Source organism: Oncorhynchus masou, chromosome 9, assembly GCF_036934945.1.
Source record: "Oncorhynchus masou masou isolate Uvic2021 chromosome 9, UVic_Omas_1.1, whole genome shotgun sequence".
Taxonomy (NCBI): domain Eukaryota; kingdom Metazoa; phylum Chordata; class Actinopteri; order Salmoniformes; family Salmonidae; genus Oncorhynchus; species Oncorhynchus masou.
This window is the reverse complement of record NC_088220.1, coordinates 9,771,801-9,799,272: the sequence shown is the minus strand read 5'-3', so window position 1 is coordinate 9,799,272 and position 27,472 is coordinate 9,771,801. Positions and strand designations below refer to the sequence as shown.

Below are 27,472 nucleotides of genomic sequence, written 5' to 3'. Positions count from 1 at the left end.
TACGTCTGGCCTCACCTCTACCCAGTGGAACATTAATATCAATTATATCTAGTTTCAAAGCTCTTTTGGCTAACTGGTCTTCATTTTCATTCCCTTCCACACCTGAATGTGCTGGGACCCAGCAGAATCTCACTACTACACCCAGGTCTCTCAATTCTCCATAATAATATGAATAGCTCCAATAGTAGGTCACGCCTATTAGATTGACCAGATAAACTATTCAATACAGACAGAGAATCTGAGCACACTATAATTCTAGCAGGTTGTTTGTCCTCCACCCACTGGAGGGCTAACTTCCGTTCTCTTCTTCTACACATGTGATATATCTGAAAATGTAGATTCTACTGCCACCATGTGGTTAAGCATAGCCAGCTGCTCATTCTGTGTAACGAATCATTTTTTTAAATTCCATTTTCTATTTTTATTCAACCTTTATTTAACTAGGCAAGTCCGTTAAGAATACATTCTTATTTACAATGACGACCTACCCCGGCCAAACCCTAACCTGGACGACGCTGAGCCATCGTGCGCCGTCCTATGGGACTCCCAATCACGGCCGGTTGTGATACAGCTTCGAATCGAACCAGGGTCTGTTATGATGCCTCTAGCACTGAGATGCAGTGCCTTAGACCCCTGCACCACTCTGGAGCACTACAGACACCCCACACTGGGGCATCATGCACCCTCAAAACCTGAGGGGGCCCAAAGTACGTGAGGATGATTTGAAGGGGGTGGTCCCTAGTGGGTCTAGGCCCCCCCTTCCAAAATTTGAGAAGTTTTCAAACCCCTGAAACAGCCTTTTTATTCAGTCTAGAGCCATAATCATTATGCTTAATTCTGTTGCTTCATTCCTGACTGGTGCTTTAAAAAAAACATTTTTTTTAAAAGTATGCTTCTCTGCAAAAATCTGGGTAAAATATTGAATGAAATGGGAGTCTTATTCTGTACATTTAGTTATAATTTGCTTTTCTGAAGTCTCAACCTTGCCAGCAGGCATGCCAGCTAAGATAATTAGAAAAGATAGCAATTCTAACTTGATTGATAGCCTTCTTGGTAGCTAGTTGAGGTTGAGAACCAATCTGGGTTAGCTAAAACCAACAAATAAAAAAAAGGTATCCCCATATGTGTACAGGACCAATTTGAGGGGGCACATACCCCTAGGATCCCACAGAAAGCAGAAAACTAAGCTGATAAACCTTTGCCAATCAGTATGTAAACTATCCATCTAGTACAGGAGTCAATTCAGACAAGATTGCAGACACACAAACTTTAAAGTGAAAGGATACCTAGTCAGTTGTACAACTAAATGCATTACATTTACATTTAAGTCATTTAGCAGACGCTCTTATCCAGAGCGACTTACAAATTGGTGAATTCACCTTCTGACATCAGTGGAACAGCCACTTTACAATAGTGCATCTAAATCATTTAAGGGGGGGGTGAAAGGATTACTTTATCCTATCCTAGGTATTCCTTGAAGAGGTGGGGTTTCAGGTGTCTCCGGAAGATGGTGATTGACTCCGCTGTCCTGGCATCGTGAGGGAGTTTGTTCCACCATTGGGGGGCCAGAGCAGCGAACAGTTTTGACTGGGCTGAGCGGGAACTGTACTTCCTCAGTGGTAGGGAGGCGAGCAGGCCAGAGGTGGATGAACGCAGTGCCCTTGTTTGGGTGTAGGGCCTGATCAGAGCCTGGAGGTACTGCGGTGCCGTTCCCCTCACAGCTCCGTAGGCAAGCACCATGGTCTTGTAGCGGACGCGAGCTTCAACTGGAAGCCAGTGGATGCATTCAACTGAACTGCATCTTCTGCATTTAACCCAACCCCTCAGAGGGCTGCCTTAAACGTGGCTGTCGATTTGACACCCGGGGAACAGTAGCTCGTGTGTATCTCAGCAACAGTCAAATGTGTTTGTAAGTCAGAACAAACAAGCCGTGCAATTTAGAATTATTTATATGGAATAAAACAAGGATCTTTGTGTACTCTTTATTTTTTTCAAACTAATATTTTAAGTTATCAAATTTAACATTTTGTGATAATCAGTGAGCCAAACAAGACTGTACAATATTTTTTTTTGGTGTTACATAAATAGACGACATGCATTTTAGTTAAATTTGCCAATACAAATTCATATAGGTATGCAGTCATTTCATGACCCAGGGTAATAAATACACACTGAAACATCAAGTTGGCCATACAAGAGAACTTACATTCTGGACCGTTTGAAAAGGTTGTCCATAAAACAACCGTCTGCAATCCCCAGGAATAAAATGAAACGTGAAAGTGTTTGATACGAGTATATAGGACTACTTTAAAACAATATTTTGTCCAGAACAGATGTACTTAAAATGTACCAGTTAGTGTGAAAGAATAAATGACAAAACACCCCAAATAAATTAACAAAAATAACTTAAATCATATTAATAATAAATATCAAATTAATTTGTAAAATATAAATCCATGCATGTCAACACAATGCAAAAGCAGATGATAAACAAACAAGACGTCTTCACAACATTCCTCCTATCACTTCACATAAACAAAGAGAAAATAATGCCATATCTTCCATTTAGATAAAAAAATACTTTGGCAAGTGAGTAAATACATCTGTTCTCGATCAAATCGAACTCAACGCACTGATGTTTTGACAAAGACACGGATGTTTTGGCATGAAGTCACAAGACCAGGATGTTACAATAGCCAATTAATGTGAGGAAGTAATTGAAGTCAAGCGCTTGAGGATGGAATAAGTCGAGCGGCAGTCAAAGCAGAAGGAAGATGAACAGTCCAAGTGTTGAGGCTGGTAAAACGTCATCAGGCAGGGAGGGAGGTAGGGAGGGGTCAATTCCATTTCAATTCAGTCACTTTCCAGATCAGCTGGAGCAAGTGTGTGTGTGTGTGTGTGTGTGTATGTGTGTATGTATATATATTTTTTTTTACGTTGAAAAGTATTTAGAACAATTGGAATTTCTGTTTAGATTGAAATGGAATTGAGCCCGACCCTGGAGGTGGGCCTTTAGCGACATGTGCACCTCGTAGCGATCATTTCATCTAACTCCTTGTAGGCGATGGAGTCAGCTTCAAGGGTTAAAACACTCAGGGGGTTGTACTCTGAAGGAACACAGGAAGGTCTTGGCACAGAGGAGTCCAGTTTGTGGTAGATCATGTTCTGGAAGAAGGTGTGTCTGGGGGAGCCGTAGATGAACCCCACAGCCCTGGGACAGGTGCCTTTACAGTACCTGGGGTTGTACCTGTGGGGGAAAATGATCCAATGGCTCAGTTTGAGCTCACTGAAGCTCACTCTGAAGTCGTACAAGGCACAGTCGCTCGTAGGGAAGTCAGAACTCGGGAGGAGGTCCGGGAGGAAGGTCTTCGTGCTCGTCGATAGATATGGAGATTCTCTCCTCAGCCGCCTCCTCTCGCTCCGGATGATCCTTTGCTCTGGTTTGAACTCCGTCAGGCTCTCTAAGGTGTCCACCTCATTGACAGACCTCGGATGACCTTGTGACGTGGTGGGCAGCCATCTTTGGTGAGCCAGCTCGCTGGTGTCGTTGAGGTACAGCAGCAAGGACGGAGACCTTAGGTGGAGCTCCACGGGGCTCCTACTGCTCCACTCCTCTCCTCCAGCCTTAGCCTCCCTGCCTCTGCCCTCCACACAGGTCAGGTTGAGCAGTAGGTGAATGTCCTTCTTGTGGGACTGGATGAGAGGGCGGAGGAAAGCTGTGATGTCAACCTTGAGGGCCACAATGAAAATAAGTTAGCATTATTGTGGTTTAACATCCTCTGATTGTAAATGCAGTGTATCCACATAGGTCGTTAAATTGTGCTTTAAAAAAAAAAAAAAAATATAGCCCTTTATAGTCCTTATACAATTTTCCTGAGGCAACAAAATGCTTTTTGCATTGAATTAAACAAAAAAAAAAAAAAAAAATCACCTCAACCCACTTCCTCCTGCGGTCCGTGTGGAACAGGAAGTTAACTGAGTGATGGGTGCTTGGGCAGAGAGGACACTGATTGTGGGTATCCTGCTCTTTCACATCTTGGTAACACTGGTTAGTCATGAACGTGGCCTGCTCTTGGTCGAAGGAGTACAGCAGGACAGACTTCAGGAGCTGCTCCTTGGCTCTGACACGGCCCAAATTGTAGGAGAGGTCTTGCATGAAGAACTCTGAAGGGAAACATGGGAAATGTAGGCCTATAAGAAGTAGAACCAGAGACATCTCATTCACTCCTTTTTCTGCTTCATATACAGTCAAACTAAGCAGACCAGACCCAGCTGCTAATGCATTGGTGCCTATGGGAGAGACACCCCTTAAGCAGAACGGAACTGTGACATTTAAAAATATAAAAAATTACAATGGTAAATGGCCTGAGTAGGACATCTTCATTTATTAACCATCTTTGGTAGAACTGTGACAACCTCTTTAGTAGCCTAATGAAGACTATAGGTCAGGCCTACATATGCTCGAAACACATGGGAAGAGTAAAGGCCTGAGGTAAAACTAAGTGTCAACTTCAGTGGCCTAAAAATATAAAATAATATACACTGCACAAAAACCTAGAACGCAACATCTAAAAGTGTTGGTACCATGTTCCCTGAGCTGAAATGAAATACATTTCCCCATACACACAAATAGCTTATTTCTCTCCAAGTTCTGTGCACAAATTTGTTTACATCCCTGTTAGTGAGCATTTCTCCTTCTCCAAGATAATCCATCCACCTGACAGGTGTGGCATATCAAAAAGAGAATGATAATTAAACAGCATGATCATTACACAGGTGTGCCTTGTGCTGGGAACAATAAAAGGCCATTGTAAAAAAAAAAAACACAAGTGCAGTTGTGTCACAACAATACCACAGATGACAGAGCGTTCAATTGGCATGCTTACTGCATAAAAGTCCACCAGAGCTGTTGATAATTAAATGTTCATTTCTCTACCATAAGCCACCTCCAACGTTTTTGAGAATTTGGCAGTACGTCCAACCGGCCTCATAACTGCAAACCACGTGTAGCGATGCCAGGACCTCCACAGACGGTTTCTAAACCTGCAGGATCGTCTGAGACCATCTGACAAAACTGTGGGCTCGCACAACTGAAGAATTTCTGCACAAACTGGTGACAAACTGTCAAACCCTCAGGGAAGCTCATCTGCGTGCTGGTCATCCATGAATCTGTAACTGCTCTCGTCAGATTTCGGTTGCATATTTTCTACAAATCTGAAAACCTTGTGAAGCCACACTATTTTCTGAAGAACTGCAATATGGGCCCTAAAAGCACTTAAGTGTCCACTGCTTCACTTTGTCTTTTGGTGAACTTAGTATGACAGCTGGTAACTTTTGGCATAGTAACTATATCCATACTATGACCAATAAGCATATTAGACTCAATTTACATCACAACAGTACGGTTAGTATGAGTATTCAAACACAGCTCATGTCTTAAGGCTTAAAAGTCCTTATTTAAAAACGCCTCTTCTCTCCATCTACACTGATTGAAGTGGATTTAACAAGTGACATCAGTAAGGAATCATAGCTTTCACCTGATCAGACTGTCATGTTAAGAGCAGGTGTTCCTAATGTTTTGTACACTCAGTTCTAAATTAGTGTCTCAATGTAAGATAGGTCTCATTCCATTTCAATGTTGTTGTTTAATTGTTTACCCAAAACTCACCTTTGCTTTGCTCCAGGCACTCATCCCGCGGTGTTATAAGTCGAACTGTGTTGTACAAGTGGTTGTTCCCTTCCGAACTCCTCTCATGTCTTGAAGATATCCTGTACAGTCGTTTCATGTATCGAACATATCTCGACTCCGGTCTCATTACTGGGGTGGATCGCCATGGATGTCCCTGTGCTGTCAGCGCCTTCAGAAGGGGTGTCAAGATACTGCCATGTTGGTATAAAACGGAATCGCCAAACTCATCAGCTAGATTTGACGTGGTCGGGGACGATCCAAGTGAAAGGTCGCTGATCAAGAGTTGTAGTAAAACAGAGGCCAAGTGGAGGGGAGTCGCCATTGTAAATCAATCCGTCAACTTGATGGAGAACGCTCTCAAGTCAACCAACCTATACACGAGTCTCTCAAATTGAACAGGTGTGCGCAATCAACTCTTACGTCGAAAATGTGAAGGTCCTTGGAACGGTAATGTCTGCACACAGACGTAGAAATATGAACCGTTCCGAAGGAGCAACTTCATGTGTCAGTGCATTGTAGATAGACTGATTTTTATAAGCTGATTACAGGTGAGCACCGTCCTTGTAATTAACCAAGTCATAAATACCGTAAACATTTAACTGTGGCCACAAAATAAATCTACTTCCATAAGAAGGCCAATTGTGTCAGGGTGGGGCTTGTACTGATACTCTGTCTGTCCGTACCTCCTTGTGTTTCTGTCTCCAACTCTTCCACTTGACCTTTTTATCTCAATATCAAATAATTTCTGTGTCACAATAAGTACCTTACTGTGATTGTTTTCATTTCAAATTGTAAAAAAATATAACTTTTTGTTTGGGGAATTTGTATTTAAAGAATTTCTCAGTATTAATTATTATAACCTCATTGTATGTATGTATGTATGTATGTATGTATGTATGTATGTATGTATGTATGTATGTACAGTGCCTTGCGAAAGTATTCGGCCCCCTTGAACTTTGCAACCTTTTGCCACATTTCAGGCTTCAAACATAAAGATATAAAACTGTATTTTTTTGTGAAGAATCAAGAACAAGTGGGACACAATCATGAAGTGGAACGACATTTATAGGATATTTGAAACTTTTTTAACAAATCAAAAACTAAAAAATTGGGCGTGCAAAATTATTGGATTGACGAACACGATGTTAATAATTGTCTTGAATGGATCTCTATTGTGCTTCTCTTCCACAGGATCACTGCAATTCATCTGAGGTTTAAAAGTATTCAGCAAATCCGAATGATTCACTTCACGTGCTCCAACAAATAAGTCTAAATAGTTTGTATAGTCAAATACAGATTTGTCACTGTTCACCTCTTCCCAGATTGCGGGAAAATGTTAATGTATTGTTCTGAAACTCTCCGCTCACCGACTGTCCCGTCCGTCATCTTCTATGACGATGCGTCGAGGGTCCCCCACCACCACTACCTGCTGTTTCCGGTACCCAGCCAAAATATTTTTAATGGGAAATTAGAATATCTTTGCAGTGCATGCCAAGGGTGCCAGACCGGCGAGCGCCATATGCGCGTTCACGTTTCAGTATCATCCGCTTTTCTTCTCCCAGTTTAGAGAGAGCGGATCTATTCCATATTGTCGTAGTCCAGTCTAGTTTTCCACCTTGGTTTTCTTTAGCAGAATAGTTTTTGTCATTGTGCCAGTTTATAAAACACCTGTAATTAGCCTAATGCTTGATGTATGACGGGTGGAGCATATTTTTTTCAGGGCATTGACTATTGGCATTATTCTCCAACCTCTGTATTTACAGTTTATCATCCGGACCAGACCAACACCGCGCAGAGGGTCTGTCTGTGTTTCTCCGTTCTTAAACCTGTTCTCATGGAAACTAAAGCGGGTCATTTGTCTCCCCTCTACAGTACCAAATCAGAGCAATAGAGGCTCCATTATGTACAGAGCGACAGTCTTACTGCATGTGAGGCTTTAACTAATTCCATTTCAGCATATAGGGGGCGTTGCCACAAAGTAGCCATATTGAATGAATTGAGCTGTTCCACTGTTAACCCCACCAGGTCCCGATGAAGACAGCTCCTCATCAATTCTACTCCCCACGCTTCTCTTCTTCACGATGGCCGCCACGGACATAGACATCTTCGCTGTAAGTAGCCTAGAGATGTGCTGCGTTTCATAAAAGTCGTGAAAAAACAGCCTAGTGCATTATGCATAGCCCACGTTAGTGTGTCTACTGCTATATGGAGGTATTAAGTAGGATCTGATTAGGCGCGTATGCAGCAGCTAATGTCGGGTATCATCAACACGGGGAGAGCAGTGATTTATTTCCCGTAGGCTAGATAGCATTTGGAGAACGGTAGCCTACTATTGACGCATAATTATTTCAATCCTATTCTAGGTTACTTATACAATGTTAATTGATGCTAGGTATGCAATTGAGTCATTTTAGTCGTTGCACTCTGATATTGCTGTAAAAAAATTTTTTATAATAATCTCGACACCTCACTGTGCTGTCACTCAGATATTATTCCAATAGCCACGCAATGCTACATTGTATCAATTCGGCCCACAGATGTATCACTTGTCACTGTCAGTGAAACATTGTAGCAGTTGTGGAACTTGTTTATTGTAGCCGCGCAGATATGCCATGTTTTGTGGAGGAAATAGGGTTGATACACAGTAACTACATCGCTGCAATGAAAGGAGGGAGAGGTAAAGTTTCAGTGCAACCCGAGCTAAGAGGCTAGTTAGTTTGAGTTGTTGTGAATTGAAGGTAACCTGAGGATAACATAATAAGTAGGTAATTAGCAGCCACTTGTCTCTCCATAAGGGGACTGCGCTAATCCTCAGTTCAACACTATAGGAACACACACTGAGGACGTGTGTGTCTGTCAACATATGATATCCTTTCCGTGTTTGTTCATAACGGTAGCCAACTGTCATACTGACCTCATAGTTATTGAGTTAGTGATTCAATTCGTCCCTGCAATTAAGTTTGCACCGCACAAACACACACTACGGCACATGGATGTGAAGCGGATGACAGATTGTGTTTTGTTAAGAGTGATTTTTAAGGGCAGGAGACATGGATCTCTTCACCCTGTGAAATAACAGTTACACAGAAGGATCTTTGTATGTGTGTGGAGCACTGGGCCAGTGGTACAGATGACTGTTGTGTTGAGCTCATCCTTGTCCTCATGTCCAGCCCTCTGTGCTGTGAATAACAACATGCTGGGTCTCTGTGCTGTGAATAACAACATGCTGGGCCTCTGTGCTGTGAATAACAACATGCTGGGTCTCTGTGCTGTGAATAACAACATGCTGGGCCCAGCCCTCTGTGCTGTGAATAACAACATGCTGGGTCTCTGTGCTGTGAATAACAACATGCTGGGCCTCTGTGCTGTGAATAACAACATGCTGGCCCAGCCCTCTGTGCTGTGAATAACAACATGCTGGCCCAGCCCTCTGTGATGTGAATAACAACATGCCGGGTCCAGCCCTCTGTGCTGTGAATAACAACATGCTGGGCCCAGCCCTCTGTGCTGTGAATAACAACATGCCGGGCCCAGTCCTCTGTGCTGTGAATAACAACATGCTGGCTCTCTGTGCTGTGAATAACAACATGCTGGCCCAGCCCTCTGTGCTGTGAATAACAACATGCTGGGTCTCTGTGCTGTGAATAACAACATGCTGGCTCTCTGTGCTGTGAATAACAACATGCTGGGCCCAGCCCTCTGTGCTGTGAATAACAACATGCTGGGTCTCTGTGCTGTGAATAACAACATGCTGGGTCCAGCCCTCTGTGCTGTGAATAACAACATGCTGGCTCTCTGTGCTGTGAATAACAACATGCTGGGTCTCTGTGCTGTGAATAACAACATGCTGGGCCCAGCCCTCTGTGCTGTGAATAACAACATGCTGGGCCCAGCCCTCTGTGCTGTGAATAACAACATGCTGGGCCCAGCCCTCTGTGCTGTGAATAACAACATGCTGGGCCCAGCCCTCTGTGCTGTGAATAACAACATGCTGGGTCCAGCCCTCTGTGCTGTGAATAACAACATGCTGGGTCCAGCCCTCTGTGCTGTGAATAACAACATGCTGGGCCCAGCCCTCTGTGCTGTGAATAACAACATCCTGGGTCTCTGTGCTGTGAATAACAACATGCTGGGTCCAGCCCTCTGTGCTGTGAATAACAACATGCTGGGCCAGCCCTCTGTGCTGTGAATAACAACATGCCAGCTCTCTGTGCTGTGAATAACAACATGCTGGGTCCAGCTGTTATGTACTTGAGTGAAGACCCAAAAGCGGTTTTAACAGAAAACAGAGTTCTTTTAATGAAAAAACAGGAACGGCATAGATCCTCTTCCGACGTTGTCAATAGAACAAAAGAACATTAGTAGAGTGCAGGATGCACCTGCCAGGCAGACTCCGACAGGATAGGACAAGGTGGAAGCAACGAGACGATAGCTTGCTTCTGGCATGAAAAACACAAACAAGAATCTGACACCGAAAGTAGCAGGAACAGAGAGAGAAATAGAGACCTAATCAGAGGGAAAAGAGGGAACAGGTGGGGAAGGGTGAATGAGCTAGTTAGGGGAGATGTGGAACAGCTGGAGGAGGAGAGACAGAGAAGGTAACCTAATAAGACCAGCAGAGAGAGACAGAGTGAAGAGAAAGGACAGGAACAGACATAATAAGACATGACAGTACCCCCCCACTCACCGAGCGCCTCCTGGCGCACTCGAGGAGGAAACCTGGCGGCAACGGAGGAAATCATCGATCAGCGAACGGTCCAGCACGTCCCGAGAGGGAACCCAACTCCTCTCCTCAGGACCGTACCCCTCCCAATCCACTAGGTACTGATGACCACGGCCCCGAGGACGCATGTCCAAAATCTTACGAACCCTGTAGATAGGTGCGCCCTCGAGAAGGATGGGGGGGGGGGAGGGACGAGCGGGGCGCGAAGAATGGGCTTAACACAGGAGACATGGAAGACCGGGTGAACGCGACGAAGATAGCGCGGGAGAAGAAGTCGCACTGCGACAGGATTAATGATTTGAGAAATACGGAACGGACCAATGAACCGCGGGGTCAACTTGCGAGAAGCTGTCTTAAGGGGAAGGTTCTGAGTGGAGAGCCATACTCTCTGACCGCAACAATATCTAGGACTCTTGGTCCTACGCTATTAGCGGCCCTCACAGTCTGCGCCCTATTACGGCAAAGTGCCGACCTGACCCCCTTCCAGGTGCGCTCGCAACGCTGGACAAAAGCCTGAGCGGAGGGGACGCAGGACTCGGCGAGCTGAGATGAGAACAGCGGAGGCTGGTACCCGAGGCTACTCTGAAAAGGAGATAGACCGGTAGCAGACGAAGGAAGCGAGTTGTGGGCGTACTCTGCCCAGGGGAGCTGTTCTGACCAAGACGCAGGGTTACGAAAAGAAAGACTGCGTAAAATGCGACCAACAGTCTGATTGGCCCGTTCGGCTTGACCGTTAGACTGGGGATGAAAGCCGGACGAGAGACTGACGGAAGCCCCAATCAAACGGCAAAACTCCCTCCAAAATTGAGACGAGAACTGCGGGCCTCTGTCTGAAACGACGTCTGACGGAAGGCCATGAATTCGGAAAACATTCTCGATAATGATCTGAGCCGTCTCCTTAGCAGAAGGGAGCTTAGCGAGAGGAATGAAATGAGCCGCCTTAGAGAATCTATCGACAACCGTAAGAATAACTGTCTTCCCCGCTGATGAAGGCAGTCCGGTGATAAAATCTAAAGCGATGTGAGACCACGGTCGAGAGGGAATGGGAAGCGGTCTGAGACGGCCGGCAGGGGAGAGTTCCCAGATTTAGTCTGCGCGCAGACCGAACAAGCAGCGACAAATCGACGCGCGTCACGTTCCCGAGTGGGCCACCAGAAACGCTGGCGAATGGAAGCGGCGTACCCCGAACGCCGGGGTGGCCGGCTAACTTGGCAGAGTGGGCCCACTGAAGAACGGCCGGACGAGTAGGAACGGGAACGAACAGAAGGTTCCTAGGACAAGCTCGCGGCGACGGAGTGTGAGCGAGTGCTTGCTTTACCTGCCTCTCAATTCCCCAGACAGTCAACCCGACAACACGCCCCTCAGGGAGAATCCCCTCGGGGTCGGTGGAGACCTCAGAAGAACTGAAGAGACGAGATAAAGCATCAGGCTTGGTGTTCTTTGAGCCTGGACGATAAGAAATAATAAACTCGAAACGAGCAAAAAACAGAGCCCAACGAGCCTGACGCGCATTAAGTCGTTTGGCTGAACGGATGTACTCAAGGTTCCTATGGTCAGTCCAAACGACAAAAGGAACGGTCGCCCCCTCCAACCACTGTCGCCATTCGCCTAGGGCTAAGCGGATGGCGAGCAGTTCGCGATTACCAACATCATAATTACGTTCTGACGGCGATAAGCGATGAGAGAAAAACGCGCAAGGATGGACCTTGCCGTCAGAGAGGGAGCGCTGAGAAAGAATGGCTCCCACGCCCACCTCTGACGCGTCAACCTCAACAACAAACTGTCTAGAGATGTCAGGTGTAACAAGAATAGGTGCGGATGTAAAACGATTCTTGAGAAGATCAAAAGCTCCCTGGGCGGAAACGGACCACTTAAAGCACGTCTTAACAGAAGTAAGGGCTGTGAGGGAAGCTGCCACCTGACCGAAATTACGGATGAAACGACGATAGAAATTCGCGAAGCCAAGAAAGCGCTGCAGCTCGACGCGTGACTTAGGAACGGGCCAATCAATGACAGCCTGGACCTTAGCGGGATCCATCTTAATGCCCTCAGCGGAAATAACGGAACTGAGAAAAGGAACAGAGGAGGCATGAAAAGTGCACTTCTCAGCCTTCACATAAAGACAGTTCTCCAAAAGGCGCTGGAGGACGCGTCGCACGTGCTGAACATGAATCGGGAGAGACGGTGAAAAAATCAGGATATCGTCCATGTAAACGAAAACAAAAATGTTCAGCATGTCTCTCAGGACGTCGTTAACTAGTGCCTGAAAGACAGCTGGAGCGTTAACGAGGCCGAAAGGAAGAACCCGGTATTCAAAGTGCCCTAACGGAGTGTAAAACGCCGTCTTCCACTCGTCCCCCTCCCTGATGCGCACGAGATGGTAGGCGTTACGAAGGTCCAATTTGGTGAAAAACCTGGCTCCCTGCAGGATCTCGAAGGCTGAAGACATAAGAGGAAGCGGATAACGATTCTTAACTGTTATGTCATTCAGCCCTCGATAATCCACGCATGGGCGCAGGGACCCGTCCTTCTTCTGAACAAAAAAAAACCCCGCTCCGGCGGGAGAGGAGGAGGAGACTATGGTACCGGCGTCGAGCGATACAGACAAATAATCCTCGAGAGCCTTACGTTCGGGAGCCGACAGAGAGTATAATCTACCCCGGGGGGAAGTTCCCGGAAGGAGATCAATACTACAGTCATACGACCGGTGTGGAGGGAGAGAAGTGGCCTTGGAACGACTGAACACCGTGCGCAGATCGTGATACTCCTCCGGCACCCCTGTCAAATCACCAGGCTCCTCCTGTGAAGAAGAGACAGAGGAAACAGGAGGGATAGCAGACATTAAACAGGTCACATGACAAGAAACATTCCAGGATAGGATAGTATTACTAGACCAATTAATAGAAGGGTTATGGCGCACTAGCCAGGGATGACCCAAAACAACAGGTGTAAAAGGTGAACGAAAAATTAAAAAAGAAATGGTTTCGCTATGATTACCAGAGACAGTGAGGGTTAAAGGCAGCGTCTCACGCTGAATCTTGGGGAGAGAACTACCATCTAAAGCGAACAAGGCCGTGGGCTCCCCTAACTGTCTGAGAGGAATGTCATGTTCCCGAGCCCAGGTCTCGTCCATAAAACAGCCCTCCGCCCCAGAGTCTATCAAGGCACTGCAGGAAGCAGATGAACCGGGCCAGCGGAGATGGACCGGAAAGGTAGTGCAGGATCTTGAAGGAGAGACCTGAGTAGTTGCGCTCACCAGTAGCCCTCCTCTTACTGATGAGCTCTGGCTTTTACTGGGCATGAGGAGACAAAATGACCAGCGGAGCCGCAGTAGAGACAGAGCCGGTTGGTGATTCTCCGTTCCTTCTCCTTGGCCGAGATGCGGATACCCCCCAGCTGCATAGGCTCAGCATCCGAGCCGGCGGAGGAGGGTGGCAGTGATGCGGCAGGTGGCAGTGATGTGGAGAGGGGAGCAACGGAGAACGCGAACTCCTTTCCACGAGCTCGGCGACGAAGATCAAACCGTCGCTCTATGCGAATAGCGAGAGCTATTAAGGAGTCCAGACTGGAAGGAACCTCCCGGGAGAGGATCTCATCCTTAACCTCGGCGAGGAGACCCTCCAGAAAACGAGCGAGCAAAGCCGGCTCGTTCCAGTCACTAGAGGCAGCGAGAGTGCGAAACTCAATAGAATAATCCGTTATGGATCGATTCCCCTGACATAGGGAAGACAGGGCCCTGGAAGCCTCCTCCCCAAAAACAGAACGGTCAAAAACCCGTATCATCTCCTCCTTAAAGTCCTGATACTGGTTAATACACTCAGCCCTCGCCTCCCAGATTGCCGTGCCCCACTCACGCGCCCGTCCGGTAAGGAGAGAAATGACGTAGGCGATGCGGGCTGTGCTCCTGGAGTAAGTGTTGGGCTGGAGAGAGAACACCACATCACACTGAGTGAGGAATGAGCGGCACTCAGTGGGCTCCCCAGAGTAACACGGCGGGTTGTTGATCCTGGGCTCCGGAGACTCGGAAACCCTGGAAGTGGGCGGTGGATCGAGGTGGAGTAGGTGAACCTGTCTTGTGAGGTCGGAGACTTGGACGGCCAGGGTCTCAACGGCATGTCGAGCAGCAGACAATTCCTCCTCGTGTCTGCCTAGCATCGCTCCCTGGATCTCGACGGCGGAGTGAAAAGGGTCCGGAGCCGCTGGGTCCATTCTTGGTCAGATTCTTCTGTTATGTACTTGAGTGAAGACCCAAAAGCGGTTTTAACAGAAAACAGAGTTCTTTTAATGAAAAAACAGGAACGGCATAGATCCTCTTCCGACGTTGTCAATAGAACAAAAGAACATTAGTAGAGTGCAGGATGCACCTGCCAGGCAGACTCCGACAGGATAGGACAAGGTGGAAGCAACGAGACGATAGCTTGCTTCTGGCATGAAAAACACAAACAAGAATCTGACACCGAAAGTAGCAGGAACAGAGAGAGAAATAGAGACCTAATCAGAGGGAAAAGAGGGAACAGGTGGGGAAGGGTGAATGAGCTAGTTAGGGGAGATGTGGAACAGCTGGAGGAGGAGAGACAGAGAAGGTAACCTAATAAGACCAGCAGAGAGAGACAGAGTGAAGAGAAAGGACAGGAACAGACATAATAAGACATGACACCAGCCCTCTGTGCTGTGAATAACAACATGCTGGGCCCAGCCCTCTGTGCTGTGAATAACAACATGCTGGGCCCAGCCCTCTGTGCTGTGAATAACAACATGCTGGCTCTCTGTGCTGTGAATAACAACATGCTGGCTCTCTGTGCTGTGAATAACAACATGCTGGCTCTCTGTGCTGTGAATAACAACATGCTGGCTCTCTGTGCTGTGAATAACAACATGCTGGCTCTCTGTGCTGTGAATAACAACATGCTGGCCCTCTGTGCTGTGAATAACAACATTCTGGGTCTCTGTGCTGTGAATAACAACATGCTGGCTCTCTGTGCTGTGAATAACAACATGCTGGCCCAGCCCTCTGTGCTGTGAATAACAACATGCTGGGTCTCTGTGCTGTGAATAACAACATGCTGGGCCCAGCCCTCTGTGCTGTGAATAACAACATGCTGGGCCCAGCCCTCTGTGCTGTGAATAACAACATGCTGGGCCCAGCCCTCTGTGCTGTGAATAACAACATGCTGGGCCAGCCCTCTGTGCTGTGAATAACAACATACTGGCCCAGCCCTCTGTGCTGTGAATAACAACATGTTGGGCCAGCCCTCTGTGCTGTGAATAACAACATGCTGGGTCCAGCCCTCTGTGCTGTGAATAACAACATGCTGGGCCAGCCCTCTGTGCTGTGAATAACAACATGCTGGGTCTCTGTGCTGTGAATAACAACATGCTGGCTCTCTGTGCTGTGAATAACAACATGCTGGGTCTCTGTGCTGTGAATAACAACATGCTGGGCCCAGCCCTCTGTGCTGTGAATAACAACATGCTGGCCCAGCCCTCTGTGCTGTGAATAACAACATGCTGGGTCCAGCCCTCTGTGCTGTGAATAACAACATGCTTCTGAAGATGGCACAGTGTCTGTCTCAAATTGCACCCTGTTCCCTATGTAGTGCACTACTTTTGACCAGGGCCCATAGGGTTCTTGTTAGAAGAAGTGCACCACATAGGGAATAGGGTGCCATTTGGGATGCAGACACTGAAGACAGCCATGGTTCAGTATCTGGTTATGGGAACATGGATTACATGCTAATGTCCTGGGTTAAATATAACCTAGCATTAGAGCCAGGCTTTTATCCTGGGTTAAATATAACCTAGCATTAGAGCCAGGCTTTTATCCTGGGTTAATATAACCTGGCATTAGAGCCAGGCTTTCATCCTGGGTTAATATAACCTAGCATTAGAGTCAGGCTTTCATCCTGGGTTAAATATAACCTGGCATTAGAGCCAGGCTTTCATCCTGGGTTAAATATAACCTAGCATTAGAGCCATGCTTTCATCCTGGGTTAAATATAACCTAGCATTAGTCAGGCTTTCATCCTGGGTTAAATATAACCTAGCATTAGAGCCATGCTTTCATCCTGGGTTAATATAACCTAGCATTAGAGCCAGGCTTTCATCCTGGGTTAAATATAACCTAGCATTAGAGCCAGGCTTTCATCCTGGGTTAAATATAACCTAGCATTAGAGCCAGGCTTTCATCCTGGGTTAAATATAACCTAGCATTAGAGCCAGGCTTTCATCCTGGGTTAAATATAACCTAGCATTAGGAGGTGGCAGGTAGCCTAGTGGTTAGAGCGTTGGGCCAGCAACCGAAAGGTTGCTGAATCGAATCCCCTGGTTGACAATGTCAAAAATCTGTCGTTCTGCTCCTGAACAGGGCAGTTAACCCACTGTTCCTCGGTAGGCCGTCATTGTAAATAAGAATTTGTTCTTAACTGACTTGCCTAGTTAAATATGATTTATTTTGATGTATTTTTAAATTAGTCAGGCATTCAGACACATCTAGTACTAAAAGACACATTGGAAAATAAAGTGATTCTATTGCATTAAAAGGAAAACCAATCCCAGGTGTTTCTGCATATAAAACATCACACGTACAAAAACTGTATGAAATTAAATGGATTGATTTGCAGAACCTGATGTTCCTCCCTGTTTTGACATGCCTGGCAGTGCTTTCTGACCTTGCATCTCAGCGGCATGTCTTTGCCGAGGGGTTATAGTCCTAACTGTTAGTCAGAGAGACCCTTTACAGGTCAGGTATCCAGTGATTCTGTCTAGGAGGAGGTTAACATCATTTACTAAAATGCTCTTAGCTGGGGAGGAGTAAGTGGGCTTGAGTAGAAACAATGTTTATCACTCCTCAGTTTTAACCTTTATTTAACTAGGCAAGTCAGCTAAAAACCAACGATTCTTTACCATGAGGGCCTACACCGGCCAATCCCGGACGATGCTGGGCCAATTGTGTGCCCTATGGGACTCCCAATCACGTCCGTATGTGATACAGCCTGTATTGGAACCAGGGACTGTAGTGACGCCTCTTGCATTGAGATGCAGTGTCTTAGACTGCTGTGCCACTCAGGAGACATTATAATATTTTTAAAGTATAGTTTTTTTATTTGTACACATTTCTAACATGTGATTGTCTCTCCTCAGGATGAAGAGACGCGTAGCCTGGAGCTGGGCGGCCATGTTGGGTTTGACAGTCTTCCAGACCAGTTGGTCAGTAAATCAGTCACACAGGGATTCTGCTTCAACATCCTGTGTGTCGGTATGTTACATCTGTGTCCAGCATTACCTCAAGATCTTAACACGTCTCACTTCTCACTACAGATACAACTCTAGCCTGACTGCTAGTCTATTTCTACTGTAGCTAAAGGCAGGAACATTTTGGTACCCAGACTAAAACATCTTCAGTCGCTACATTTATATTTTCTCACTCACTCTTTCACATTTTTTAAAAATGTTAATTTTTTTTTCATTTCTACTTACTTTCAACTTTGAGTTTTTTGTCTCTCCATCCTCAGGTGAGACAGGGATAGGGAAGTCGACGTTGATGAACACCCTGTTCAACACACTGTTTGAGGCCGAGGAGGCCAGCCACTACCAGAACGGTGTGTACCTGCGGCCCAGGACCTATGACCTGAAGGAGAGCAACGTTCAGCTCAAACTGACCGTAGTCGACACCGTGGGGTTCGGAGACCAGATCAACAAGGAGGAGAGGTGATAGTAGTGCAGGAACAGCTGGGTGCTTTGTTAGCGAGGCGGATAGGAGGTGGTTTGGTGAACCACACTCACGTGATGAGTAACCTTGCCTGACTTCTGGTTGAGATGTTTAGCTCATGGATTTGTGTAGGTACTGTAGGGAGAGGAATAGCATCAGGACTGTTCAGCTCATGGATTTGTGTAGGTACTGTAGGGAGAGATAGCATCAGGACTGTTCAGCTCATGGATTTGTGTAGGTACTGTAGGGAGAGGAATAGCATCAGGACTGTTCAGGCTGTGGTTTAGGGGTTCAGGCCCGGGAGTTAGGGGTTCAGGTCGGAGTTAGGGGTTCAGGCCGGAGTTAGGGGTTCAGGCTGGGGGTTAGGGGTTCCGGCCAAGGTTAGGGTTAGGGTTCAGGCCGGGGTTGGGGTTAGGGTTCAGGCCAGGGTTAGGGTTCAGGCCAAGGTTGGGGTTAGGGTTCAAGCCAAGGTTGGGGTAGGGTTCAAGCCAAGGCTGGGGTTGGGGTTAGGGTTCAGGCCAAGGTTGGGGTTAGGGTTCAGGCCAAGGTTGGGGTTAGGGTTCAAGCCAAGGTTGGGGTTAGGGTTCCGGCCAAGGTTGGGGTAGGGTTCAGGCCGGGGTTGGGGTTAGGGTTCAGGCCAAGGTTAGGGTTCAGGTTGGGCTCAGTCATTAAATAACACTTCAGTCAGTCGTTGAAGGTGGGAAGTTAAGACTGTAGCTATAAGAAGACCTACACTGGAGATTCAGCGTTCCTCCTCAGGCCCTCTCAACCAGTGGCCCTCCAGCCAACACACATACAGTGGAAAGGTTTGGCATAAATGAAGGCTTTGGGTCTTTGTGCAGCAGTAAATGGGAAGGCAGGAGAAGGGAGAGGATGATTGGTAGAACTAATGCAATCTGAAAGGGAACTGGAATGGTCCAACAACAGGGGAGTGGGAAAGAGTGCATTTTTGGGATGGCATTATTGCTGCAGTTTGTAACCCAGATACTCTACTATTTGTTTCTTGAATAGCAGGGGAAACTATCTAGGATATTTATTTTCTGGTGAAAATACTTCTAAGGAGCTTGAGAGTAACTAGTGTATATGTTCTTAAATGACTTGCCTTAGTTAAAGGTTCAATAAAATACATGTGTTTTCAGGCCCTGCATTTGATTTTTTTAAGCACTTTTCTCAGGGATGTGATTGTTCCCAATTTAATCAGAAATTCCTTCTTTTCTGACATTCTCCATTAACGTGTAATTGAAACTGACCCTGTTCCCAAAGCCCAAATCCTGGTCTCTCTGTGCCCTGCAGCTTCAAACCCATAGTGGACTACATCGACACCCAGTTTGAGACCTACCTGCAGGAGGAGATGAAGATCAAACGTTCCCTGTTCGACTACCACGACACCAGGATCCATATCTGTCTCTACTTCATCGCCCCAACCGGACACTCTCTCAAATCACTGGATCTGGTCACCATGAAGAAACTGGACAGCAAGGTAACGTTTGAAATGCATTTGTTCTTGTATTAGGAGCTGCTCTTATACTTACTGCCCTGCAGGAATATACTGTTGCAGGAAAACATGTTTGGACACTGATTTGTTAGCATCTGAAGCGTTGGACATCATAAGAGTTGAACAGCACCTGGCAGCTCCCCTGAAGGATACTGACAGGTGTGTAGGTTCAGCTCCCCTGAAGGATACTGACAGGTGTGTAGGTTCAGCTCCCCTGAAGGATACTGACAGGTGTGTAGGTTCAGCTCCCCTGAAGGATACTGACAGCTGTTCAGGTTCAGGTTCAGCTCCCCTGAAGGATACTGACAGGTGTTCAGGCTCATCTCCCCTGAAGGACACTGACAGGTGTTCAGGCTCAGCTCCCCTGAAGGATACTGACAGGTGTGTAGGTTCAGCTCCCCTAAAGGACACTGACAGGTGTTCAGGTTCAGCTCCCCTGAAGGATACTGACAGGTGTTCAGGCTCAGCTCTCCTGAAGGACACTGACAGGTGTTCAGGCTCAGGCGCAACCAGTTACATTTTTATCTCAAAGTAGAGCTGCATTGCGTTTTTGACACTTGCGTTTGTGTCCATATAGAAAGCATAGTAGATCTGATGATGCAAAAGCTGCTCCTCCCTGTACTCCAGGTAAACATCATCCCCATCATTGCCAAGGCAGACACCATATCTAAGAGCGAGCTGCACAAGTTCAAGATCAAGATCATGTCAGAGCTGGTGAGCAACGGTGTTCAGATACACCAGTTCCCTACTGAGGACGAGGCTGTCACCGAGATCAACTCCTCCATGAATGTGAGTCTGATTCGCACACACACGCACACACACCCTTGTCTTCTCACAATGCAGTTGTGTATGCCAGGCATCTGTACACTGTAATCAGGTTGCTTGCGTCCCTGATTTACTGCGTCAGCTGAGGAGCCAATTGATTGAAAGAGACAACGATGTCCTCCTCTTCCTCGATGCCTTAAAAAAAAAACAAAAAAAAAAACACCAGCTTATTTGTGAAACCTTGCTGTGGTCTTGTGTTTTTAAACTACAGTCATTATATTATAAGGGGATCATACATGCTCATGACAGTCTTATAATGCATTATAACATCATAATGCATTATTCAGTATCTGCAGGCTTTAGTAAAGTGTTACTAAATGTTTATATATTCAATTCAATCCTTTGTTCCAGGCCCATCTGCCCTTTGCTGTGGTGGGGAGTGTTGAGGAGGTTAAAGTGGGTAATAAGGTGGTAAAGTGGGTAATAATCCTGATGGGGAACTGTACAGGGTAATCTCTCTGATCCAGACTGTACCCTCTGGGGGGAACTGTACAGGGTAGGTATCTCTCTGATCCTGTGATCCTGATCCTGTACCCCTGGGGAACTGTACAGGGTAGGTATCTCTCTGATCCTGTACCCCTGGGGAACTGTACAGGGTAGGTATCCCCTGTACCCCTGGGGAACTGTACAGGGTAGGTATCTCTCTGATCCTGTACCCCTGGGGAACTGTACAGGGTAGGTATCTCTCTGATCCTGTACCCCTGGGGAACTGTACAGGGTAGGTATCTCTCTGATCCTGTACCCCTGGGGAACTGTACAGGGTAGGTATCTCTCCTGATCCTGTACCCCTGGGGAACTGTACAGGGTAGGTATCTCTCTGATCCTGTACCCCTGGGGAACTGTACAGGGTAGGTATCTCTCTGATCCTGTACCCCTGGGGAACTGTACAGGGTAGGTATCTCTCTATTGATCCTGTACCCCTGGGGAACTGTACAGGGTAGGTATCTATTGATCCTGTACCCCTGGGGAACTGTACAGGGTAGGTATCTCTCTGATCCTGTACCCCTGGGGAACTGTACAGGGTAGGTATCTCTGATCCTGTACCCCTGGGGAACTGTACAGGGTAGGTATCTCTCTGATCCTGTACCCCTGGGGAACTATACAGGGTAGGTATCTCTCTTGATCCTGTACCCCTGGGGAACTGTACAGGGTAGGTATCTCTATTGATCCTGTACCCTGGGGAACTGTACAGGGTAGGTATCTCTGATCCTGTACCCCTGGGGAACTGTACAGGGTCCTGATCCCCCTGGGGAACTGTACAGGGTAGGTATCTCTCTGATCCTGTACCCCTGGGGAACTGTACAGGGTAGGTATCTCTCTGATCCTGTACCCCTGGGGAACTGTACAGGGTAGGTATCTCTCTATTGATCCTGTACCCCTGGGGAACTGTACAGGGTAGGTATATCTCTCTCCTGTACCCTGGGGAACTGATCCTGTACCCCTGGGGAACTGTACAGGGTAGGTATCTCTCTGATCCTGTACCCCTGGGGAACTGTACAGGGTAGGTATCTCTCTGATCCTGTACCCCTGGGGAACTGTACAGGGTAGGTATCTCTCTGATCCTGTACCCCTGGGGAACTGTACAGGGTAGGTATCTCTCTGATCCTGTACCCCTGGGGAACTGTACAGGGTAGGTATCTCTCTGATCCTGTACCCCTGGGGAACTGTACAGGGTATATAACTCTCTAATAATCCTGTACCCCTGGGGAACTGTACAGGGTAGGTATCTCTCAGATCCTGTACCCCTGGGGAACTGTACAGGGTAGGTATCTCTCTGATCCTGTACCCTGGGGAACTGTACAGGGTAGGTATCTCTCTGATCCTGTACCCACTGGGGAACCAGGGTAGGTATCTCTCTATTGATCCTATACCCACTGGGGAACTGTACAGGGTAGGTATCTCTCTATTGAATCCTAGTACCCCTGGGGAACTGTACAGGGTAGGTATCTCTCTAGATCCTGTACCCTGGGGAATATGTACAGGGTAGGTATCATCAATGCATCGATCCTGTACCCTGGGGAACTGTACAGGGTAGGTATCTCTCTCAATATTACGATCCTGTACCCCTGGGGAACTGTACCCTCTGATCCAGTATCCCTGGGGAACTGTACAGGGTAGGTATCTCTATCATTAATCCTGTACCCCTGGGGAACTGTACAGGGTAGGTATCTCTTGATCCTAGAATGACCAGTCCCTTTGTACCCTGGGGAAACTGTACAGGGTAGGTATTTTAAACCTGATCCTGTACCCCTGGGGAACTGTACAGGGTAGGTATCAGTCTGATCCTGTACCCCTGGGGAACTGTACAGGGTAGGTATCTTGTACCCCTGGGGAACTGTACAGGGTAGGTATCTCTGATCCTGTACCCCTGGGGAACTGTACAGGGTAGGTATCTCTCTGATCCAGACCCCTGGGGAACTGTACAGGGTAGGTATCTCTCAGATCCTGTACTGGGGAACTGTACAGGGTAGGTATCTCTCTGATCCTGTACCCCTGGGGAACTGTACAGGGTAGGTATCCCTGATCCTGTACCCCTGGGGAACTGTACAGGGTAGGTATCTCTCTGATCCAGATGTGCTGAAGGTTCTGAACCCCTGGGGAACTGTACAGGGTAGGTATCCTCTATTGATCCTGTACCCCTGGGGAACTGTATCAGGGTAACTCTCTATTGATCCTGTACCCCTGGGATCATCGAATAACTGTACAGGGTAGGTATCTCTCTGATCCTGTACCCTGGGGAACTGTACAGGGTAGGTATTCTGATCCTGTACCCCTGGGGAACTGTACAGGGTAGGTATCTCTCTATTGATCCTGTACCCCTGGGGAACTGTACAGGGTAGGTATCTCTCTTTCCTCCTGTACCCTGGGGAAATGTACAGGGTAGGTACCTCTGATCCTGTACCCCTGGGGAAATGTACAGGGTAGGTATCTCTCTGATCCTGTACCCCTGGGGAACTGTACAGGGTATATCTCTCTGATCCTGTACAACTGTACAGGGTAGGTATCTCTTTGATCCTGTACCAACTGTACAGGGTAGGTATCTCTCTGATCCTGTACCCTGGGGAACTTACAGGGTAGGTATTTCCTCATAGATCCTGTACCCCTGAACTGTACAGGGTAGGTATCTCTCTATCCTGTACCCCTGAAAGGGAAATCTGAGACCAGGGCAGTACAGGTCATCCTGTAAACTACAGGGTAGTATCCTCTACCAGTACCAGGGGAGTACATCATTGATCCTGTAAAAGTCCATTTTGATCCTGTACCCTACTACTGATGCCCCTGGGGAAACAGAGCAAGACCCCTGGGGACACAGGGTAGTTCAATTGGCCTGGGATCCTAGAAAAGTGAATGTACACATCATCCTGTAATGCAGTCGATCCAGGGGACTGTACAATCACTAGAGTGCCCATACAGGGCATTGATCCTGTATGCTGTATAGGTATCTCTCTGATCCTGTAGTGCCCTAACTGTTAGGGCTATCACTAGAGACCCAACCTATAATACATCAAACTGTAATCAATATTGATCTTCAATCACTAGATCAGTCTGCCCAGGCCAGGGCTAGGAAATCCTAATGCATCGCATATCCTGGAGGACGATTATGAGATCACTAGAGTTTGTCCACATCAAATAAGAACACACAGTGAAGGAGACCAGGCAGAGCTGATGCAAGAATCACTAGAGACCCATATCATCATAATGCATCGATATTACGTCAATCACTAGAGACCCATATCATCAATGCATTTCTTACGCAATCACTAGAGACCCATATCATCAATGCATCGATATTGCGTCATCACTAGAGACTAGGTATCATTTGCATGGATATTGCGTCATCACTAGAGACCCATATCATCAATGCATCAATATTACGCAATCACTAGAGACCCATATCATTAATGCATCGTTATTACGCAATCACTAGAGACCCATATCATTAATGCATCGCTGTCATTAGTGATTTTATGTACATCTAGAGACCATTTATTTATATCATTAATGCCAATATAAAATTTTATATTTATTTATCAAATGCGATTGTTGTTAACTTGCACTATAAAATTAACAAATGCTATTGAATGACCAGTCCCTTTCAAACTATAAGGTATTTCACCATATTAAACCAACCATATAACCCAGTCCTGCTGTGTTGTGTTGATCAGTGGAGAACGAGAGCCACTGTGACTTTGTGAAGCTGGAGAGATGTTGCTGAGGGTGAACATGGAAGACCTGAGAGAGCAGACTCACGCCAGACACTACGAACTCTACAGACCTGCAAACTGGAGGAGTTGGGCTTCACAGATACAGACCCCGACAACAAACCCTTTAGGTGAGACCAGCTCTTGTTCAAAGTTACATAACGGGCAGGTTGTCTACCTTTTTTTATGTGCTGAAGGTTTGTCATCTAATATGAATAATAGGAACTGAAATTAGACTTGTGTTGGAAGCCAAAATACAGCTAAGCTAGCATCAGAACACGTAGTACCCTTACGGGCCCCTGGAGATCATCGAATAGCCCATGGACATCACAACAGTCAGAGACCTAATGCACATTCTAGAATTTAAATATAGGATTCATCCCAAATGGCACCCTATTCCCTACATAGTGCCCTACTTTTGACCAGGGCACCCTATTCCCTACATAGTTGCCCTACTTTTGACCAGGGCACCCTATTCCCACATAGTTGCCCTGGTTTTCACCAGGGCACCCTATTCCCAGGCTACATAGTGCCCTACTTTTGACCAGGGCACCCTATTCCACTACATAGTGCCTACTTTTGACCAGGGCACCCTATTCCACTACATAGTTGCCCTACTTTTGACCAGGGCACCCTATTCCCTTACATAGTGCCCTACTTTTTTCACCAGGGCACCCTATTCCCCATATAGTGCCCTACTTTTCCCCATGGAGTGCACCACTAGGGTATTCTGGATACAAACCTATAATACCGTATACCTGTTTAACTGTAACTACCTTGTCTTCCCTCACCAATCAGTCTGCAGGAGACGTATGAGGCCAAGAGGAAAGAGTTCCTGGGGGACCTGCAGCATAAGGAGGACGACATGAGACAGATGTTTGTCCACAAGGTGAAGGAGACCGAGGCAGAGCTGAAAGAAAAGGAGAGGGAGGTAATTAGTCACAAGGTGCTTCTGGGAGTTTGTCTTGTTTAGATGATGATACTGTTCTGCTGCTCATGTTGAGAACATGTTCTAGACTGTGGCTCAGGGATGAGACTAGGTTGTTTCTGGACTGGGCATTAGAATCGAATCAGCCATGTGACCATGTGTCTACAGAGCATTTTGGGAGCATCTAACAGTTTTGAACTGTTTGCTCAGTGTAGCATTCTGAGACATATCCTTGGATGTGCTGCTGCCAGTAGTGATTTTAGCATGTACATCTTGGTGGGGTAAATGCTCATATATATATATATATATATATAATATTTATATATTTATATTTATTTATTTATTTAATTTTTTGATGCATGCCAGCAAAGTCACTACACAACACTAAACTTTACATTAATTGCACTATAACGGTAACAAACGGTGCCCACAAACTGTTAGGGCCTATACAAAGCTGTCCCAACAGTAGAGCTTTTTTTCATCCCCATGGAGTGAACCCTTACCACTGTTACACCAGGCTATCAGTGGAGCCTGGTTTTCATCCCCATGGAGTGAACCCTTACCACCACTGCACCAGGCTATCAGTGGAGCCTGGTTTTCATCCCCATGGAGTGAACCCTTACCACCACTGCACCAGGCTATCAGTGGAGCCTGGTTTTCATCCCCATGGAGTGAACCCTTACCACCACTACACCAGGCTATCAGCGGAGCCTGGTTTTCATCCCCATGGAGTGAACCCTTACCACCACTACACCAGGCTATCAGTGGAGCCTGGTTTTCATCCCCATGGAGTGAACCCTTACCACCACTGCACCAGGCTATCAGTGGAGCCTGGTTTTCATCCCCATGGAGTGAACCCTTACCACCACTGCACCAGGCTATCAGTGGAGCCTGGTTTTCATCCCCATGGAGTGAACCCTTACCACCACTTACACCAGGCTATCAGTGGAGCCTGGTTTTCATCCCCATGGAGTGAACCCTTACCACTGTTACACCAGGCTATCAGCGGAGCCTGGTTTTCATCCCCATGGAGTGAACCCTTACCACCACTACACCAGGCTATCAGTGGAGCCTGGTTTTCATCCCCATGGAGTGAACCCTTACCACCACTACACCAGGCTATCAGTGGAGCCTGGTTTTCATCCCCATGGAGTGAATCCTTACCACTGTTACACCAGGCTATCAGTGGAGCCTTTTCTGGAAGCAAAATAGTTCATTGAGCCTCATTTACTGACTTAAAAAAAACAGCTGATATGTCTGACTTGCTTAAACTAATGTGGTTTGTACTGACAATTGAGATGTACAAACTATGGCATAAGGAGACAGTGAGTGGATAAGAGGCCATCCGTATCTTCTATTAAGACATTAATGAGCGAGTTAGAACGGACGTAGTCAATATAACTATTTGTTCAGCACTTTTGAAATGTACAGCGACAGAACTCAGAACATGGGCCGTTCTTAGTGTTTGCCCTGTACACCAAGTCAGAACCGCAGGTTAAATAAAGGGCAAATAACCTGACAATGAAAGCTCTTACAACATTCAATGATAACATTTCTCTAAACAGGCTATAGGCCACATGTGCACCACCAAGTCAGAATAGTAGGCTAAGTTATGAAAGGGAAAATGATTAAATTAGGGTGATGCACATGGGCTACTAACAGCTTACTACACAACATACACTTACTATTACTTTCTTAGCTACAGTATGCACATCTCCCTGGAATATTACATAATTTATGCAGCAGACATTTTTCAACAAGACATTTTTGGACTCACCTTGTTGTGTTCACTTGAACAGGAAGGTGGCGCGGCGGTCCATCTTGTTGGCAAATTTTGTCATGAAACTTTGTCATCAAAGTCTGTCATTCTCTGGATTTATGGTGCTTTCAAGACAACTGGGA

The 27,472-nt window shown here is 46.6% G+C and overlaps 1 protein-coding gene and 1 pseudogene across 1 annotated transcript; one reads left to right on the top strand and one right to left on the bottom strand.

Moving 5' to 3' along the window:
* Nucleotides 1-3,012: 3,012 nt before the first annotated feature.
* Nucleotides 3,013-5,816, bottom strand: gdf9 (growth differentiation factor 9). The gene is made up of 3 exons (XM_064972783.1): nt 5,669-5,816; nt 3,932-4,164; nt 3,013-3,729 (listed from the first exon to the last, which is right to left on the bottom strand). Exons 1-3 carry the CDS (start codon nt 5,814-5,816, stop codon nt 3,013-3,015), a joined length of 1,098 nt encoding a protein of 365 aa, XP_064828855.1.
* A 1,496-nt stretch (nt 5,817-7,312) lies between these two features.
* The window catches only part of LOC135545502 (septin-8-A-like), a 33,910-nt pseudogene continuing 13,750 nt past the window's right edge, over nt 7,313-27,472 (top strand).